General features: G+C 47.5%; 1 protein-coding gene across 4 annotated transcripts in view; it reads right to left on the reverse strand.

Annotated features, from left to right (window-relative positions):
* The window catches only part of Tnrc6c (trinucleotide repeat containing adaptor 6C), an 86348-nt gene that overhangs the window by 3308 nt on the left and 64489 nt on the right, over nt 1-18551 (reverse strand). For 2 of the 4 annotated variants that reach the window (XM_045158448.1, XM_045158447.1), the window contains exons 15-21: nt 14490-14657; nt 11921-12112; nt 11314-11457; nt 5762-5875; nt 3079-3273; nt 2113-2183; nt 1404-1543 (exon numbers count right to left, since the gene is read on the reverse strand). In XM_045158448.1, coding sequence (XP_045014383.1) covers nt 1404-1543; nt 2113-2183; nt 3079-3273; nt 5762-5875; nt 11314-11457; nt 11921-12112; nt 14490-14657 — 1024 coding nt within the window. The remainder of the gene's footprint in view (nt 1-1403; nt 1544-2112; nt 2184-3078; nt 3274-5761; nt 5876-11313; nt 11458-11920; nt 12113-14489; nt 14658-18551) is intronic. The other 2 variants (XM_045158449.1, XM_004655230.2) reach the window with 1 other exon arrangement.

Genomic DNA, 18551 nt, shown 5'->3' on the forward strand with positions numbered 1-18551 from the left:
AACAACCTGCTGGGCTGGAGAGATGGCTTATCACTTAAGGCACTTGCCTGCAAATCCTAAACACCCAGGTTTGATTCCCTAGTACTCATGTAAAACCAGATGCACAAGGTGGCATATGAGTCTGGAGTTCATTTGTGGTGGCTAGAGGCCCTGATACACCCATTCTTTCTCTCTCTCTCTCTCTCTCAAACAAACAAACAAAAAAATATATAAAGAAGCTGAGGGCTGGGGAGATGGCTCTGGGTTCATTCCCCAGCACCCATGTAAAGCCAGATACACAAAGTGGCACATGTGTCTGGAGTCAATTTGCAGGGGCAAGAGGACCTGGCACACCCAGACACACACACTTTTAACTCTCTTCAAATATATATAAATAAAAGCTGGAAGCTGTGAGATGGAAACAAGATAATTCCAAAGAAGAGCAGAGAGATCAAGTGAGAGAAAGCCTGTCTCAAGTGAGGCAGACAAGTGAGGACCCACCCAAAGTTGTCCTCTGACCTGCACATGCAACCATGCACACCCACAATCTCATACACACCCTAACATACACATACATAAACAAAAAAAAAAAAAAAACAAGCCAGGTGTGGTGGCACACACCTTTAATCCTAGTACTCAAGAGGCAGAGATAGGAGGATGGCTGTGAGTTCGAGGCTAGCCTGAGACTGCACAGTGAATTCCAGGTCAGCCTGGTTTAGACCCAACCTTAAAAACCAACTCCCCCCCCCCCCAAAAAAAAAACCCAGTAAACTGGTAGGGACAGTTAGCAGCTGTGTAACTTCATCCTGAGCTTTAGAAACCACAACGCATTTCTAGGCCCTAGGTCCTGTGCTGCTCCCAAGCAGGCCCACTTCCGGTCTGGGCCGAAGTGTCCTCTAGGGAGGGAGTGGGCTCACTGTGAGAACCCTGGCACCTGGGGGGAAGCACCACGTTGTGGACTGTTCCTAGTAAGACCTGCTTTCTGTCCCTGTGCCCTGTGGGTGTGCCCTTTGGAGTCTTATTAACAAAGGGCAAGCCTCGGTCACTCAGTGAGACACCTGTGATGAGCTTAACTGTAACCCCCAACTTCACAAGCTTAAGTTTGAAGCCCCAGTGTTTCCATAAGTGAGTGTGTAAAAACAGTCTTTACAGAGGTGACTAAATGAGATTTTGAGGGGGCACTCAAGTGACTGGTGCCCTTACATGGGGAGATGAGGACAGGCCCTGTCTATAAGCTAAAGGTGCCCTCAAAAGAAGCCACATGTGGCTACACCTTGCTCTTGGACTTTTAGGCTCCCAGCTGTGACAGGATACAGTCTATGGATTGAAGCACCTGCCTGAGGTGCTATTTGGGGGCAGCCACAGGACACTCCCTGCCCCCACCTAGCACACTTGGTAGTGTGGGCAGCTGAGGAGAAACATACATGTGTAGAGACTTCTGGGCCTTGGCGGCTTCTTCCTTGGAGCTATAGCGGACCACAGCGTTGCCTTGGGTCAGGTTCAGGTGGAATGTGATGAGAGGCCCATGCTGCAAACACAGTGTCCGCAGCGTAGAACCATCGATCTGGGGAGGAAGCACAGGACACCATCCAATTTCCTCTGGGCTCTTTCTGCAACAGTATGGAAGTCCGACGCAATGGGCACTAGGAGAATGGTTTCCTTTGACAAGCTGAGCAACATATGACTTTCTGACACTAAGGGATGCCTCTGGGGTGAGGCATCTGAAGTGAGGAATACTTTGTGTTAATCAGAAGAAGTGCAAACATTCCATTTGGTCTTGCTTCCTTCTCACGTGGTTTACAACAGGCACTGTGGCTAGTGGCCTTGTAATCAAGTACTCTGGGCCCCAGAATGGTTACTGCTGGCTGGCAGTTCTGGGCCATTCTTGTAGTTCTCCTTACAAAAGTATACCTTTTTAGTCCCCAGAGGACCAATAAGCATATTACGAGGCTGAAGGAAGCCCCCAGCTGTGTCTGCTCACACTTGCCCATGTCATCCTAAGCCCTGAATGAGAATGCCTGCCTGCCTGCCTGCCACAGACCACCATATGCTACCAGGGCACGTGTGCACACTTCTTGGCTGCCCAGCCACCAGGGGTACTACAGGACACCCCTCCTACCCGCAGACCTGTACCTGGGGGGTGAGGTTGCGGAGAACCAGCCAGCTGCTTGTTCTTCCTGAGGTGTCAGTACTCCAAGCAGAACCTGGATGACAAGCCCAAGGAACAAGAACTCAGTTGACAGGTCATGTTTCTATACACAGCTGGTGCTAAGCCTTTCAGTCCCGTGGAAGCCTCGTGTTTTCTCATAAAGCCAAATCCACCCATACCAGGAGGCCCGCCCTCCCACATGTGCCTAGGGATCGATGGGCGTGAGGAACAGCGGGCACCGCTGCCACAGAAGGCACACACTACAATCTGCTTGTTAACACAGGAAGCAAACGGAGCAGGCTGCTGCTGAAAGGCTCCCATGTTATTCTCAAGCTACCTGCAGCGCAGTTAAGACTGGTGCTTGGTTTTTGTTTTGGTTTTTCGAGGTAGGGTCTCACTGTAGCCCAGGCTGACCTGGAATTCACTAGGTAGTTCCAGGCTGACTTTGAATTCATGGTGATCCTCCTACCTCTGCCTCTCGAGTGCTGGGATTAGGGGTGTGTGCCAGCACACCCAGCTGACTCTGCTGTGTTGTGTTTTTCCATTATGAGAATGGGACCCAATGCCTTGCAATGCTAGAAAAGTCTACTGAGCCAGTCTTTAGTTTTGTGCACTTCCAGACCTTTTCTTTACCCCACAGGATTGGCACTCCATAGGATGGGGTCCTACAGGAACCTACAGAGCCACACAGCACTGCTATATTGGTCCAGTTTTAGTGTGGGTGATGGGAGAGGGAAGCCTAGGGTGGCTGAATGACCCTCTGTGGGCACAGCATGTGTGGCAGTGTCCAATCACCTACAAGTCTGGGCGGCCCCAGCTCTCTTCTAACCACTCTAGGCTGCAGAGAACCTGACAGGAGGAGTGGACAGGGCAACAGTACCTCCCCTGCAGGGACACTGGATCAGCCTCGGGCACCTGTGCCCATGTAAACCTGAGGACAGAATACTTACCCGAGGAGTAAGAGCTGGTCCAGCCAAGAGGACTGGCACCCCAGGTGGAGGAAGGCTTGGGATTGGCTAACCCTGGAGGGGGCCTGGTGGGTGCAGTAGTGTTTCTGGGCACCTTCCACAGCTCGTGAGACAGAGAGGCTTGTGTGTGGGAGGCTGGGCCGGAGGACCATGTCGATTTAATGTCTGACAGTTTACCTAGAAGGCAGAGAAACAGCATTTGTAGCTGGGAGAGGTGACTGCAGGTTTGGGGGGCCGGCAGCAGAGCAGGAGGCGGCCCAGGGCTACTGCAGTGAATGCTTGCACCATCTAGTGGACTTGTGTGATCTTGTGTTTGTCTCACCTATGTGCATCTGGCTAATGTGGGATTTGGAGAGTCAAACATGGGTCCTTAGGCTTTACAGGCAATTGCCTTAACCACTAAGCCATCTCCCCAGCTCTCTTTTTTTTTTTTTTTTTTTAAGGTAGTATCTCTTAGCCTAGACAAGAATGACCTTGAACACTGTTGTATAGCAAATTCCTTTGAACTGAAACATTCCCTCCTGGGGGACGGAGGCAGGAGGTTGTGTGGGAAAAGTTGCAACAGCAGTCCCTAGGACTGCATAAGGAACAAACAGCTGCAGAGCAGCCTGTGAGCCTGCAGTGTGCTGCGGAGATGTGGCTGCCTGTGAGTCACCCATGCTCCTGAAAGCAGCCCCTTGCCCTGCTCTGTGAGTTTTGGTATAATCATACTTGGTCTATAATCTGAGTCCTATCTGTGCTGGACAGATGTGTGTGTGTTTCCCCAAGGGGAAAAGTTTCCTATGACAAACTCCCGATCCTCCTACCTCTACCTCCTAAGTGCTGAGATATGCCACCACATCTAGCTTACATGGTTCATGCCAGGCAAGCACTCTGCCAACAGATGCATCCCCTGCCCCTTGTTTTGTGGACAGCATCTCTGTGCTGTCCAAGCTGGCCTTGAACAGCTGGGCTCAAGCATCCTTTTGCATTCAGACCTGGGCCTAGTGGCCTGTGCAGCCATTCCCTGTCATGCGTGCTCCAGCTTCTCTTCAGTGTCACAGCACGTGCTCAGTGTAGGCCTTGCCAGCACTGTTAATGTGCGAATATTCACCATCAAGAAAACAGTAGTGTTGAAGTTCAATCTTTGATTAAATTTTTTTTTTCTTAAGGATGTTGCTATGTAGTTCTGGTTGGCTTGGAACTTGCCCAGGGTCTCACACTTGTGGTGATTCTCCTGAAGGAGGATAACAGAAAGCTAGCTTCTTTTAGGCTGTTCAGTTAAGAGACTGAGCCCCAGAGAAAACCATGAGATGCCACCTGGCACAAGGGTGGAAATGAAACTCTCACTCTGACTGAGACTGACCTACAGTGGCCCTGCTGTCCACAGTCTAGCACATTCCCCAAATACACGGCGCAGGTGAGCAGGCCCCGGGGTCCGCCTTCCAACCCTACGAACCAACTGGGTCTCCCCTTTGCAGACCTGACTCTAACACTATAAAGGCTGTGGCATTCTTGCCCCCCATCTCTCTTGCCGCGACCTTCAGTGCGTGTGCCTCTCCCTGGCATTTACCCTGTGCTGTCTGGACACATGTGAGTCTGGCCTCTACCCCCACCATCTCCAAATAGCGGTCTCTGTTAGGACAGCCATATATTTTCCCTCAAAGACTGCTTGAATACTATGAACACTTGGACTTCATTGCTGAGAAATCCAGTCAACAACTCTGCATAGTTTCTCCAAGAACCATTACAACGTTTGCATTCAGTTCAAGCCCGTCTGATTTCCAGGAAATAAACCCCTGCCCATGCTCAAGCAAGCGACCCTAACTCCGCTCACTGGGTCACAACAAACATTCAAATTTCTTGGAAGTGGGACTAAATAGGAAGATAGGATTCAGTAGGGGGTGGTAAGAGAAGGTAACAGGGGTGAATATAATCAAAATATATTATATAAACATATGGAAATTGTCAAAAAATAAAAAGGAAGAACTAAATCTGAGATGGTGTTTGCGTGTCCACTTTTATTCATGTCTTTGTTTTAAGAAAGTTTTGACAAACAATCAGCATGAGGGACTGTGTGGTCTGTGGTTATCATGAATATGTCTCATTTTTTTTTTTTTTTTTTCAAGGCAGGGGCCAAGGCTGCCCTGGAATTCACTCTGTACTCTCAGGGTGGCCTTGAACTCACAGCAATCCTCCTACCTCTGCCTTCCGAGCGCTGGGATTAAAGGAAGTGCCACCATGCCTGGCTGAATATGCCTCATTATACACTCGTCAGAGCAGTGGAGTGTAGTGTGGGCATGCCGGGGACCTGCCGGAGACTTTTTCACCAGTATGATAAACTCACGTGCACATTCCAAGCCACTAACTTCCTGCCTTGCCAAAGTCTAACACGTTCCTGGTCTTGTCGTTGTTAGGGGAAGCACACCTATGTAGGTGGGAGTCTCATATATCCCGCGCTCTCCATACCCCACAAGGTGGTGTCACCTCCACTGTGCATGTGAGGATGCAGGCCCCACAGCTGAGCTGCGCCACGTTCCTGCCATGCTCTGTCCCACACGGCCTTCCTGCCCTCAGGAATAAATGGATCAACAGAAAAAGCTGAACTCTGTTCCGGCTTTGTTTGGGAAAGAAAGAAGAGGCTACCCGTGAGCCGAGCCAAGTCGGTCTAGAGGCCAGTTCGTACCTGTCACACTAGGTGCGGAGGCCATGCTGCTGAAAGGGCCACTGCAGCTGGAGGCACCAAGCGGCCAGGCACTCGAGGAGGGCAGCGGGGCATTCTGAGAGCATGGCGGGGACCCTGCAGAACCAAACATGGCACTAAGAGAGGGCAACAGGTCTGTGGTGAGCAGCTGGAATGGCTGTGAGGAGCTCAACACAGGGCAGGCCTCCTGCTCTGAGTTCCTCTCCCCCTGGGAGGTGAAAGAGACTTTCCAGAAGATTCCAGAAGGCCAAGGCAGCATGGCATGGAATAGAATGGCATGAAGCCCGAGGGAAAAGAATCACTGTTAGGATGAGAATCATGAGGTCAGGGTGGTCAAGGAGCAGTGCTTTCCCTTCCAAAAAAGAGAAATTTAAACACAGGGCAATCAACATGCTCTCACAGCTCAAATAGAAAAAAAGAAAATCTAACTTTTTCACTGCAAACTCCTGTTATGCTTTTCTGACCTTTTTATGTCCCATTTCCACTTCCCCCTGAAACATGGGTTGGAGGGAGACAGCTACCCCAGTAATGTGGGTACAATCTAGACCCTCAGAGCTAAGAGAATCTTTTTCTTGAATGACCAGCTAAGTTCTGTGTTTTTGGTTTCCTTTCACACAATTCTGTAAAGACGTCAGGAGGCTTGGGTCACAGTGACAATTTGTTTGGAAACAGTAAAAAGAGCCATTTTGCCTGGGGCATGAAAGGAGGCTGGCTGCTGTTCATCACCCAGATAGAAATCAATGGCTTCTAAACATCTATAGTCCCCAAGTAAGAGCCCTGAGTGTGGCTCCACGTGGGCCAGCAGTGCACAGGCTCCCAGCGTTCTAGACCTGGGCCAGTGCTCAGAAGAGCTAACAGGTCTGTGTGTTCTGTGGGTCTCAGCTTAAAGGTATGCATATCCTAAGCTCCTTCCTTAGCTGTCAGTGTGTCATTCCCCCACACCCCAAGATGAAGATGCCCTGCCAGAGCCCTTTCATAGTAAGCAACAAGATACTGAGTGTCTAACAGTGCCCTGGTTTGGAAATGTCTGGTTCCACAGTGAAGTTTATCCTAAAAGAACAGTTTTACTTCTAGATGAAGTGTGGGTGTTAACATGTGATTACACCCCATAGCAGCTTCCGCACTCTTGATAATCTAGGAAGGGTTCAAATACAAACAGCGCCCAGCAGATACAGGCTGATATGAGTTGTTAATAAAAATCAGAACTCAGGGGCTAGAGGGATGGCTTAATGGTTAAGGCGTTTGCTTGTAAAGCCAAGGGACCCGGGTTAGATTCCACAGGACCCATGTTAGCCAGATGCACAAGGTGGTGCATGTGTCTGGAGTTCGTTTACAGTGGCTAGAGGTGCTGGAGTGTCTATTCTCTCTCTCTAGCTCTATCTGGCTCTCTCTTAAATAAGTAAGTAAATAGAGTAGAATTTTTTCTTTTAAAGCTTATCCAAGCTGGGTGTTTTCTCTCATAAGTGGATCCCAGCCACAAATGATTGAACTTCTATGTGAGTAGGAAGAAAACTCAGTAGCAGAGGCAGGTAAGCTAGAAAGGGGATATAAAGGGAATAAAAAGGAAGGGAGGGGGAACTTAATGGGATGGTATTGTATATATGTAAGTAGAATAACAGATTAATGGGGGTGAAAAGGCCTAAGTGAGGTCAGGGGAAGAGATTGAGTAAAGGAAAGGTGGAGGGAGGGCTAATCAAAATCTAGGAGGATATAAATAAGTCCTATGGAAACCTACTTTTTTGGACAATGGAACACTCAGGAGCCATAGATTGTTACTAGAAAGGTTTTAGTGACAGGGATGGGCTACAGTCCAGTGAGGTGTTGGCCAGGGAGGTTACTAATGCCCCCAAAGGATTACAGGCTATTGCTGAGGCCCTTGGTTTCCCACCAGGAACAGATGGTAAGACCCTGTTGTTGAAGACCACATATGTGGGCTGCAAGGTCATGAGAAATCCTGCTGGAGCTGAGCTGAAAACCGCCTCCAAATAGACCAGCCAACAGAAAGTTGGAAAAAGCCATTCTGCATGCAGCTCACTGGGAGAAAGAGAAATCCCGAGTGAAGATACTCAACAGTGGGCACTGCAAGCCTTATATTTGGCCAGCCAGGCCAAATGAGCCAATAGGTGCAACAGTGGCACATCTGTCATGGTAGAAACCAACTGCCCTCTAAATGGACTGGAGGCCTGCTCCATGGGAGGGAATACATCCTTGATATAGAAAACCTACAACAGGGGTAATCATGAGCCCTAGGGGTGTAATGTCTGCTGCTGTCTGGCTAAATGTATATACTATGCTTATCAAACCGCCCAGTAAGCACTTCTCTTAATATTAATACCCAATGCTACTCTCACTTTTGGTTAGAGAACCTTCTCTTTTCAGATGGCAGTGACCTTGGGATGACTCAGAAGGCATCATGGCGCTGAGAAGACATTACAGAGGAGTGCTCAGCACTGAAATCTCTCTATCACACCTTCTAAGGCTCAGGGTCCATTGCGGAAGAGGTGGTGGAAAAAATGTAAGAGCTGAAGGAAGGGTAGGACTTCTTATAATGTGCTACTTCAGACACAAAATGGCCTGGATACCCATGACCTCACAGTGCCTGACAGTACCTACACAAGACCATCATAATAATAGGAGGAAAAGATGATGAGATCAAAATAAAAAAAGAGACTAATTGAGAGGGGGAGGGGATATGACGGAAAGTAGAGTTTCAAAGGGGAAAGTGGGGGGAGGAAGGGAATTACCATGGGATATTGTTTATAATTATGGACATTGTCAATAAAAGAAAAAAAAGTTTATCCAAGATGGGTGTGTGGGTATACCCCTATAATCCCAGCACTCAGGAGGCAGAGTTCAAGGCCAGCTTTGTTTATGTAATGAGTGTGAGCCTACCTGGGTTGTATCAGATTTTGTCTCAAACAAAGCAAAGCAAAACAACAATCATGGAGTTGCAGGGATGGCTCCACAGTTAAGGGCATTTGCTTGCAAAGTCCAATGGCCTGATTCAATACCCTAGTACCCATGTAAAGCCAGACACAAAGTGGTGTGCAGTGGCAGGAGGCCGTGGCACATGTATACTCACTCTCTCTCAAATAAAGAAAAATATTTTTTAAAAAAGAACAGGAGCTGGGCATGGTGGCACATGCCTTTAATCTCAGCACTTGAGAGGCAGAGGTAGGATCACTATGAGTTCGAGGCCATCCTGAGACTCCATAGTGAATTCCAGGTCAGCCTGGGCTAGAGTGAGATCCTACCTCAAAAACAAACAAACAAACAAACAAACAAACAAACAAACAAACACAGAAACAAAAATAAACAACAACAAGAAGAAGAAAAAAAAAAAGGAAACAAAGAACCAGGTATGGTGGAATGCAACTGTAATCCCAGCACTCAGGAGTAGAGGCAAGGATCAAAACCTGAAGGTCATCCTAGGGTACAGAGTGAGTTCAACACCAGGCTGAGCTACATGAGACTCTGTCTCAAAACAACAACAACAACAACAACAACAGCAACAAAAAAAAAATTCTAGCTGGGCATGGTGGCACACGCCTTTAATTCCGGCACTCAGGAGGCAAAAGTAGAGGTAAGAGGATTGCTGTGAGTTTGAGGCCAGCCTTGGACTCTACAGTGAGTTCCAGGTCAGCCTGGTCTAGAGTTGAGACCCAACCTCGAAAACCCAGGAAGACTAAAGCCAAAACCCCACTTAGTGATTAAGGTGCTTGCCTGCAAAGCCTGAGGACCCAGGCTTGATTCCTTAGTACCAACATAACCCAGATATACAGAGCAGCACATTCATCTAGAGTTTGTTTTTAATAGCTAGAGGTGCTAGAAAGCCCATCCTCTCTCTCTCATAAAATAAATTAAAATAAAAAAACAAAAATAAATCAAAAAGCTAATAGTTACTGATGTGATGTTAGAACATGTTTAAAAAAGTGATAGAGCCGGGCACGGTGGCACACACCTTTAATCCCAGTACTCAGGAGGCAGAAGTAGGAGGATCATCGTGGGTTTGAGGCCACCCTGAGACTACAGAGTGAATTCTAGGTCAACCTGAACTACAGGAGATACTACCTTGAAAAACAAAAAACAAACAAACAAAAAAAGTGATAGAAATTCCTTGCTGGTTGAGGTTCTCTCAAGTAAAGACTTGAAATCCAAAGAGACTTAAAAAAATTTTTTTTTGATGCAAGCCCAACAGATTTAAAAAAATTATTTAGAAAAAGAGTGTGTGTACCAGGGCCTTCAGCCGCTGCAAACAAACTCCAAATGCATGCACCACCTTGTGCATCTGGGTTACATGGATCCTGGGGAATAGAACCTGGGTCCTTTGAATTTGCAGGCAAGTGCCTTAACCACTAAGCCATCCCTCCAACACCCCCTGCCTTTTTTCTGTTTTTTTGTTTTTCGAGGTAGGGTCTCACTCTGGCTCAGGCTGACCTGGAATTAACTATGTGGTCTCAGGGTGGCCTCGAACTCATGGCGATCCTCCTACCTCTGCCTTCCGAGTGCTGGGATTAAAGGTGTGTGCCACCATGCCCGGCTTCAGCTCCCCTTTTAAAATATTTTATTTTTATTTATTTATTTATATGAGAGAGAGAGAGAGAGCGCACGAGCGAGCGAGAGAGAGGGCATCAGGGCCTCCAGCTGCTGCAAACTCCAGATGTGTGCACCCCTTGTGTATCTGGCTTAGGTGGGTCCTGGGGAATTGAACCTGGGTCCTTTGGCTTTGCAGGCAAGGGCCTTAACTGCTAAACCATCTCTCCAGCCCAGCGCCCACCCATTTTTATTTTATCATTATTATTATTATTATTTTTAGTTTTTCGAGGAAGGGTTTCACTCTAGCCCAGGCTGACCTGGAATTCACTATGGTGTCTCAGGGTGGCCTCAAACTCATGGCGATCCTCCTACCTCTGCCTCCCGAGTGCTGGGATTAAAGGCGTGCGCCACCACGCCCGGCTTGCCCCCCCCCCTTTTTCATGCAAGAGAGAGCAAGAACCAGAGAATTGGTGTGCTAGGGCCTCCAGCCACTTGCAAATGAACTCCAGATGCATGTGCCACTTTGTATGCATGTACAACCTTGTGTGCTTGCATCAACTTTGTGTGTCTGTCTTGCTTATGTGGGATCTGGAGAGTTAACATGGGTCCTTAGGCTTTGCAGGCAAGTGTCTTAACCCTTAAGCCATCTTCTCAGCCCCTCCAAAGAGTCTGTGAGTGTCATGGTAGTGGATTTTGGTTTTTGGACTAGAGGAGCTCAACTGGTAAAGTCTACGTAAGTGTTTCTGGAAACCCTCTGAAATTGTTGCCTGTATGGTCCTTTGCAAGCGCACTGCCTGAGGAGACTCAACCTGTGCTTGTTAAACACAAGCATGGACTCCTATCTATCTCCCTGCAAGCACTACCTGAGTTAACAGCAGTGGCTGCTCACCAACTATGTCTGACCACCTACCTGACCCACAACCCACACTGCCAGCTCACACCTCTCCAGGAGTCTGGAGACCTTCCTACGTAAGGTGGGGGAAGGGGAGGCACCTCACCTCCACTCTTGAGGAGGTAGCGGTTGACATCCTGGATGGTGGTGTTGATGGTTGGCCCGGTGGGGACACTGCCAGGAGTGACATCAGGGTCATTCTCAGGATCAATATTCTGAAGTCCTTTCCATGGAACTCCAGGATGGAATTCTGTTCACGGAAACCAAAATAAGCTGCACACACGAGCACCTTCACACCACGTGATGATGTTACACCTCAAGCACCTTCACCCCACGTCATGACATTGCACATGCGACCATCTTCATGTCAGGTTGTAGTATTAAAAAACATTTTTCCTATTTCTGATAGTTAAGCTCAGGGCATTTCAGGAGCCCTTTCCTGACATCAATCACTCCTAGCCCATTTAGGTCTGAGAGCTTCCGCCAGCTGGAATTTAGTGCCCTCTCCTCTGCCACCTGCCCCAGTCCTGCACTGAAGTACAAAACAATGCTTGCCAGTAGCCACATCCACCTGATCTCAATGGAAACACGACACCTAGGACTCATGGTTTCCAGAATCCACAGTGCAGATCCCACTTTCTCTGTGCCAATCAATCTCCTGGCTCTAGGAAAACCTGCACCTGCTGCTGCCCAGAAGCACTATGTGGTCTTACCTGGGGGCCAGCTGATGCTGGAACCATTGGAGAGTTTATCACTGTCAGATTTGGCACGCGACCAGCTATGGGGGACAGCTACAGGAGGACTGGCTGGTGACTCACTGTTCTGGATTAAATCGTACCGGCCATAGGAGTCATCAATGGAGGACTTGCCTGGAGGCCCAATGCTAAGACCTCCAGGGATAGCACCTACAGGGGACGGGAAAGAGGAGTCAGGGAACACTCAGTCTTGATGCTGCAGAGTTCTCCTTCCCTCCAGGTCCAAGGCCTCCTGCCTTGCAGTTATGTAGGCTGTCTTTCAGGCCAGGCCTGTCCAAGATTCCCCCAGAGCTGTGTCCAAAAATGTAAATCTTTGAAAGATTAAAACACACATACATTTGTTTCCATGGAAGCCAGAGCCTTGAACATACTAGGTTCTGTCTCACCTCAAGTATTTTTAATCACATGCGAGGTTTTTCTTCTCACTCTAGCCCGGGCTGACCTGGAATTCACTATGTAGTCTCAGGCTGGTCTTGAACTCACAGTGATCCTCCTCCTACTTCTGCCTCCCAAGTGTTGGGATTAAAAGTGTGTGCCACCATGCCCAGACATGCCTTTTTTTTTTTGTTGTTGTTACTGTTTTTTTGAGGTAGGGTCTCATTGTAGCCCAGGCTGACCTGGAATGCACTATGTAGTGTCAGGGTGGCTTCATGCTATTCCCCCTGCCACCCTCAGTGCTGGGATCAAACCTAAGGCCTCATACATGGTAGGTAGGTAAGTGCACTACATTATCAAAACTTTTTTTTCTTCGAGACAGGTTCTCATGTAGCCTAACCTGGCCTCAAAGAAGGATGACCCTAAACTCCTGACCCTTCTATCTCCACCTTCCAAGTGCTGGGATTACTGGTGTGTACAACTTGGCTCAAGTTAGAAATCTTTCAGTTGCCCACAGTAAATCTTTCTGGGGACAACTTTTGAGTCATAGTGGTTTCGTCTGTTGTAGTCTCTGTGTCTTCCTATAGTGCTGCCCTGCTACAGAACAAACTGGACACTGAATTTAGAGTGAGCCAACAGTGATGTGGCCAGGGAAGAGCCCAATGTCAGGTGCATTTTTTTTTTTTTTTTCTAAGGTAGGGTCTCACTCTAGCTCAGGCTGACCTGGAATTCACTATGTAGTCTCAGGGTGGCCTCAAACTCATGGTGATCCTCCTACCTCTGCCTCCCAAGTGCTGGAATTAAAGGCATGCACCACCACCCCAGCTTCAGGTGCATTTTTTTATAGAGTTAAGTGGAAGGAACATTTTTCTTTTATATTGCTTTATATAAAGAAAGTTACATGGCTCACTACATTTCTTTTTCTCTATTGTGGGGCTGGGGATGGAACCTAGGGCCTTGTGCATACTAAGGCAGCACTATGTCATCAAGCCACACTTCCAATACCCCCTCTTAGATCTCCTTTGATGCTCCTGCTCAGAGCTCAGCAGCGGCACTTACTCTTATGCTCAATACTTTCGCTTCTTACTTCTGTCAAAACATTTGTTTTTCTTTCTTTCTTTTCTTTTTCTTTCCTTTCCTCTCTCTTTCTTTTGCTTTTCCAAGGTAGGGTGCTTCTGCGAGACCAGGCTGGCCCTAAACTCACAGCGATCCAACTACCTTTGCCTCCCAAGTGCTGGGATTAAGGGCGTGTGCCACCACACCCAGCTTGATTTTCTTTCTTTCTTTTTTTTCCCTTTGCTTTGAGACAGGGCCTCACTATAGCCCAAGCTGACCTGGAACTCACTATGTAGTTATAGGCTGTCCTCAAACTCACAAGAGATCCTCCTACCTCTGCTTCCCAGTGCTGAGAATAAAGGTATGCACTACCATGCACTACCATGCCTGGCTTTTTTTTAAAATAAAGTTTTAAAAAGTTTATTGTTGTTTATAAATAAGGAGAGAGGGCAGGTGTAAAAGAATGGGTACACTAGGACCTCTAGCCAATGCAAATGAACTCCAGATGCATGCGCCACTGGGGAATTGAGCCTGGGTCCTTAGGTTTTGCAGGCAAGCACGTATCCACTGAGCCATCTCTCTCTCTGGCATGGGTTTTAGGCTTTTTTATTTTTATTTCTTTTGGTTTTCCAAGGTAGGGTTTCATTCTAGCCCAGGCTGACCTGGAATTCACTCTGCATTCTCAGGGTGGCCTCAAACTCAAGATGATCCTCCTACCTCTGCCTCCCAAGTGCTGGGATCAAAGGAGTGTGCCACTATGCTTGGCATAGTTTTAGGTTTTTGAAAAATAATTCTTAGCACAGTGGCAGAGGAAAAAAACTATTTCATTTTAGTAGGCTCATTTTTCTTTGCTGGTGAATATGGCCTTACTGGCAAGTGTGTGGACTGTGACTTCTCTGCTGCATTGTCAAAGATCTCTGGGTTTGGAGATAGGATGTGATGATGGCTGAGGTTCCAGAAGTTTGGTCAGTGACTGGTTTAGACTGGATGGATGGCATACACAAAAATGACAGAAAGAGCATGCCACACTGTGGGATAACCAATCCGCACACCAGCAGCAGCCCTGTGTGGGCGGGACCTTCCTGCTGGGACATACCATGCTTGCCAGGATTCTGGTCCAGGGGAGAAGCAGCACTGGACAAGTTATCCATGGAGTTGGGGTGTGTCCACTGAGGGAGGCGTGACTGGGACTGAGATGGGTCCTTCACGGACAAACCACTGGTCATGTCCATGCTGTTGACATTCATGTTTGGGTTCAGTCCAGCTGAAAACAGAGACAGTGTTAGGGAAGGCTGCTCCTCTGTGCCATTGCACTCAGCCTCAGCCCTCAGGCCCAGCACATACTTCCACTCAACCTTTTTTTTTCTTTCTTTATAAAAACTTTTTTTTTTGTTCATTTTTATTTATTTATTTCAGAGCGACAGAGAAAGAAAGGCAGATACAGAGAGAGAGAGAGAATGGGCATGCCAGGACTTCCAGCCACTGCAAACGAACTCTAGATGCATGCGCCCCCTTGCGCATCTGGCTAATGTGGGTCTTGGGGAGTTGAGCCTCGAACCGGGGGTCTTTAGGCTTCACAGGCAAGTGTTTAACTGCTAAGCCATCTCTCTAGCCCTTTTTTTCTTTCTTTTGAGGCAGGGTTCTTCCTGCCTCAGCATCTTAAGTGCCAAGATTATAGGTGTATATACAGCTCAACGGTAATTAAAATAATGTTTTTTAAATATTAGCATTTTCAGGCAGGGTCTCACATTGTAGTCCAAGATGAGTTGGAACTCACTATTCAAGCTTGTCTTAAATGTGTGGCAATCATACTGCCTCAACCTCCTGGGTGCTGAGATTACAGGCATGAACCACCATGCCCATTTGTTTCCTTTTGTAATGTTTTTGTTTTTTGAGGTAGGGTTTCACTCTAGCTCAGGCTGATCTGGAATTCACTATGTAGTCTTAGGGTGGTCTCAAACTCACAGTGATCCTCCTACCTCTGCCTTCCAAGTGCTTGGATTAAAGGTGTGCACTACCATGCCAGACCTACCATGCCCATTTTCAACTGCAATTTTTTTTCCCCCTGAGGCAGGGTCTCACTCTAGCCCAGCCTGAACTGGAACTCACTCTGTAGACTCAGGCTGGCCTTGAACTCACAGCAATCCTACCTCAGCCTCCCAAGTTCTTGGATTAAAGGCATGCTCCACCATGCCCAGCAACTATAAATTTTTATTTAGTTTAAAATATTTTATTTATATATATGTATGGGGGGGGGAGGAGGGAGGGGTGGGCAACTAGAGAGAGAAAATGGGTGTGTCAGAGCTTCTAGTCACTGCATGCGTACTTTATATACATGTGCTACCTTGTGCATCCAGCTTATGTGGGTACTAGGGAATTGAATCTGGGCCTTTAGGCTTTGTAGGCAAGCACTTTAACTGATAAGCCACCTCTCCAGTCCTTATTTTTATTCTTGAGGTACGGTCTTATTCTAGCCCAAGATGACCTGGAATTCATTGGGTAGTCTCAGGCTGGCCTTGACCTCACAGAGATCCTCCTACCTTGGCTTCCTGAATGCTGGGATTAAAGACATGTGCCCCCATGCCCAGCTGTAAATTGAAAAAAAATCTTGGGCTGGAGAGATGGCTCAGCTGTTTAGGCACTAACCTGCAAAGCCTAATGACCCAGGTTTGAGCCCCCAGTACTCAAGTAAAGCCAGATGCACAAGGTGGCACATGCATCTGGAGTTTGTTTGCAGTAGCAGGAGGCCCTGGTGTGCCCATTCACTTTCTCTGTCTCTCTGCATGCAAATAAAATACTTAAAAATCTTTTTATTTGTGTCATTCATTTACACACACACACACACACACACACACATACACTAGGGCCTCCTGCCACTGCAACTGAATTCCAGGTGCACATGCCAGGCTTTGCATCTGGCTTTTTGTGTGGGTACTGGGAACGGAAACTGAGATGGCAGCCTTTGCAAGCAACTGCTTTTACAGAGCTATCTCCCTAGCCCTCAACTGTGAATTTTTTTTTTTTTTTGAGGTAGGGTCTCGCTCTAGCCAAGGCTGACCTGGAATTCACTATGTACTCTCCAGGGTGGCCTTGAACTCATGCCTATCCTCCTACCTCTGCCTCCCAAGTGCTGGGATTAAAGGCGTGCACAATGCCTAGCTAATTTTTTAAAAAATTATTTATTTGAGAGAAAAAGAGGCAAATAAGAGAATGGGAGTGTCAGGCCCTCCAGCCATTGCAAAAGAACTCCAGAAGCATGCATCACCTTGTGTATTTGGCTCACGGGAGTATTGGGGAAGTGAACCTGGGTCCTTAGGCTTCGTAGGCAAGTGTCTTAACCTCTAAGCCATCTCTTTAGACCCTCAACTATAAAATTTGAAAAAAATATATTTATTTTCAAATAGAGAGAGAAAGAGACAGAGCGAGAGCGAGCGAGTGCATGAGAATGGGCACATCAGGGCCTCTTGTCACTGCAAACAGACTCCAGATGCATGTGCCCCTTTGTGCATCTGGCTTTATGTGGGTACCGGGTAATTGAACTTGGGACATTAGGCTTTGCAAATAAGTGTCTTTAACGAGCCATCTTCCCAGTCCCCTCAACTGTAATTTTCTTTTATTAGAGAGAGAGAGAGGAAGAGGTAGAAAGAAATAATGGTCATGTTAGGGCCTTTAGCCACTGCAAACAAACTCCAGACACATGCCCAATTGTGCATCTGGCTTACATGGGGGTCTTAGGGAATTGAACATGGATCCTTTGGTTTTGCAGGCAAGTGCCTTAACCACTAAACCAGATCTCTATAGCTCTCAACTATAAATTTTAATGGTGTAGGAAATGTCTTTTCTTCTTCATAGCATTTTTTTTGAGGTAAGCTCAACAGAATGGCCTTTTGTGTGTATGTAAGGGGGGGGGGGGACTGTTGTGCCAGTGCCTCCAGCCACTGCACTAGAACCCCACGTGTGGCCTCTTGTGTGCATATGCGACCTTGTGTGCTTGGGTCACTTTGTGTCTGGCTTATGTGGGACCTGGGGAGTCAAACATGAGTCCTTAGGCTTTGCAGGCAAGCACCTTAACTGCTAAGCCATCTCTCCATCCCTTTAATTGTATGTTTCTTTTTTCTTAAATATTTTTATTTTTATTTATTTATTTGAAAGAAGGAAAGAGGGAGGGAGGGAAGGAGGGAGAGAGAGAGAGAATGAGTGTGCCAGGGCTTCTAGCCACTGCAAATGAACTCCAGACACATGTACCACCTTGTGCATCTGGCTTATATGGGTACTGGGAATCGAACCTGGGTCCTTTGGCTTTGAAGGCAAGTGCCTTAATTGCTAAGCCATCTCTCCAGCCCTAATTGTATGTTTTTAAAGAACACTATTCTTTAATTTCTTTTTGTTTATTTTTATTTATTTGAGAGCAACAGAGAGAGAGAAAAAGAGGCAGAGAGAGAGAGAGAGAGAAAATGTGTGTGTGTGTGTGTGTGTGTGTGTGTGTGTGTGTGTGTGTGTATGTGTATGGGCATGTCAGGGTCTCCAGCCACTGCAAACAAACTCCAGATGCATGTGCCCCTTTGTGCATCTGGCTTATGTGGGTCCTAGGGAATTGAGCCTCAAGCCACGGTCCTTAGGCTTCACAGGCAAGCACTTAACCACTAAGCCATCTCTCCAGCCCAAGGCACATTATTCTTGAATGTGCCCTCAGGCAGGTATGGCACTGGTCAGTGTGAGAAAAGCTGGTCCTGAGGCTCCTCAGGCAGAGTGGCAGCTCTGACCCACAGAGCCTCCAGGCCAGGTAAGCTCCCCGGTGCCCTGATGTCTGCCTGGAGGCACAGCTGTGACTGCTTTAGCTGAGGCTGTGTTACAGACTCTGCTCTAAAATTTAGTTATGAGCCGGGTGTGGTGGCGCACACTTTTAATCCCAGCTCTGGGGAGGTAGAGGCAGGAGGATCTCTGTAAGTTTGAGGCCAGCCTGAGACTATATAGTGAATTCCAGGTCAACCTGGGAAAGAGTGAGACCTTACCTTGAAAAAGCAAAACAAACAAGCTAACAAATAAACAGAAAACAGTTTTGATTAAAAGCAAATGACTTTTAAGGAGCTGAATCCTGGGATTGTGGGAGCTGCTGGGTGCCTCTCTGGAGTGGAGGGTTTGATGCTCATGGGGCACC

Source organism: Jaculus jaculus, chromosome 9, assembly GCF_020740685.1.
Source record: "Jaculus jaculus isolate mJacJac1 chromosome 9, mJacJac1.mat.Y.cur, whole genome shotgun sequence".
NCBI lineage: Eukaryota > Metazoa > Chordata > Mammalia > Rodentia > Dipodidae > Jaculus > Jaculus jaculus.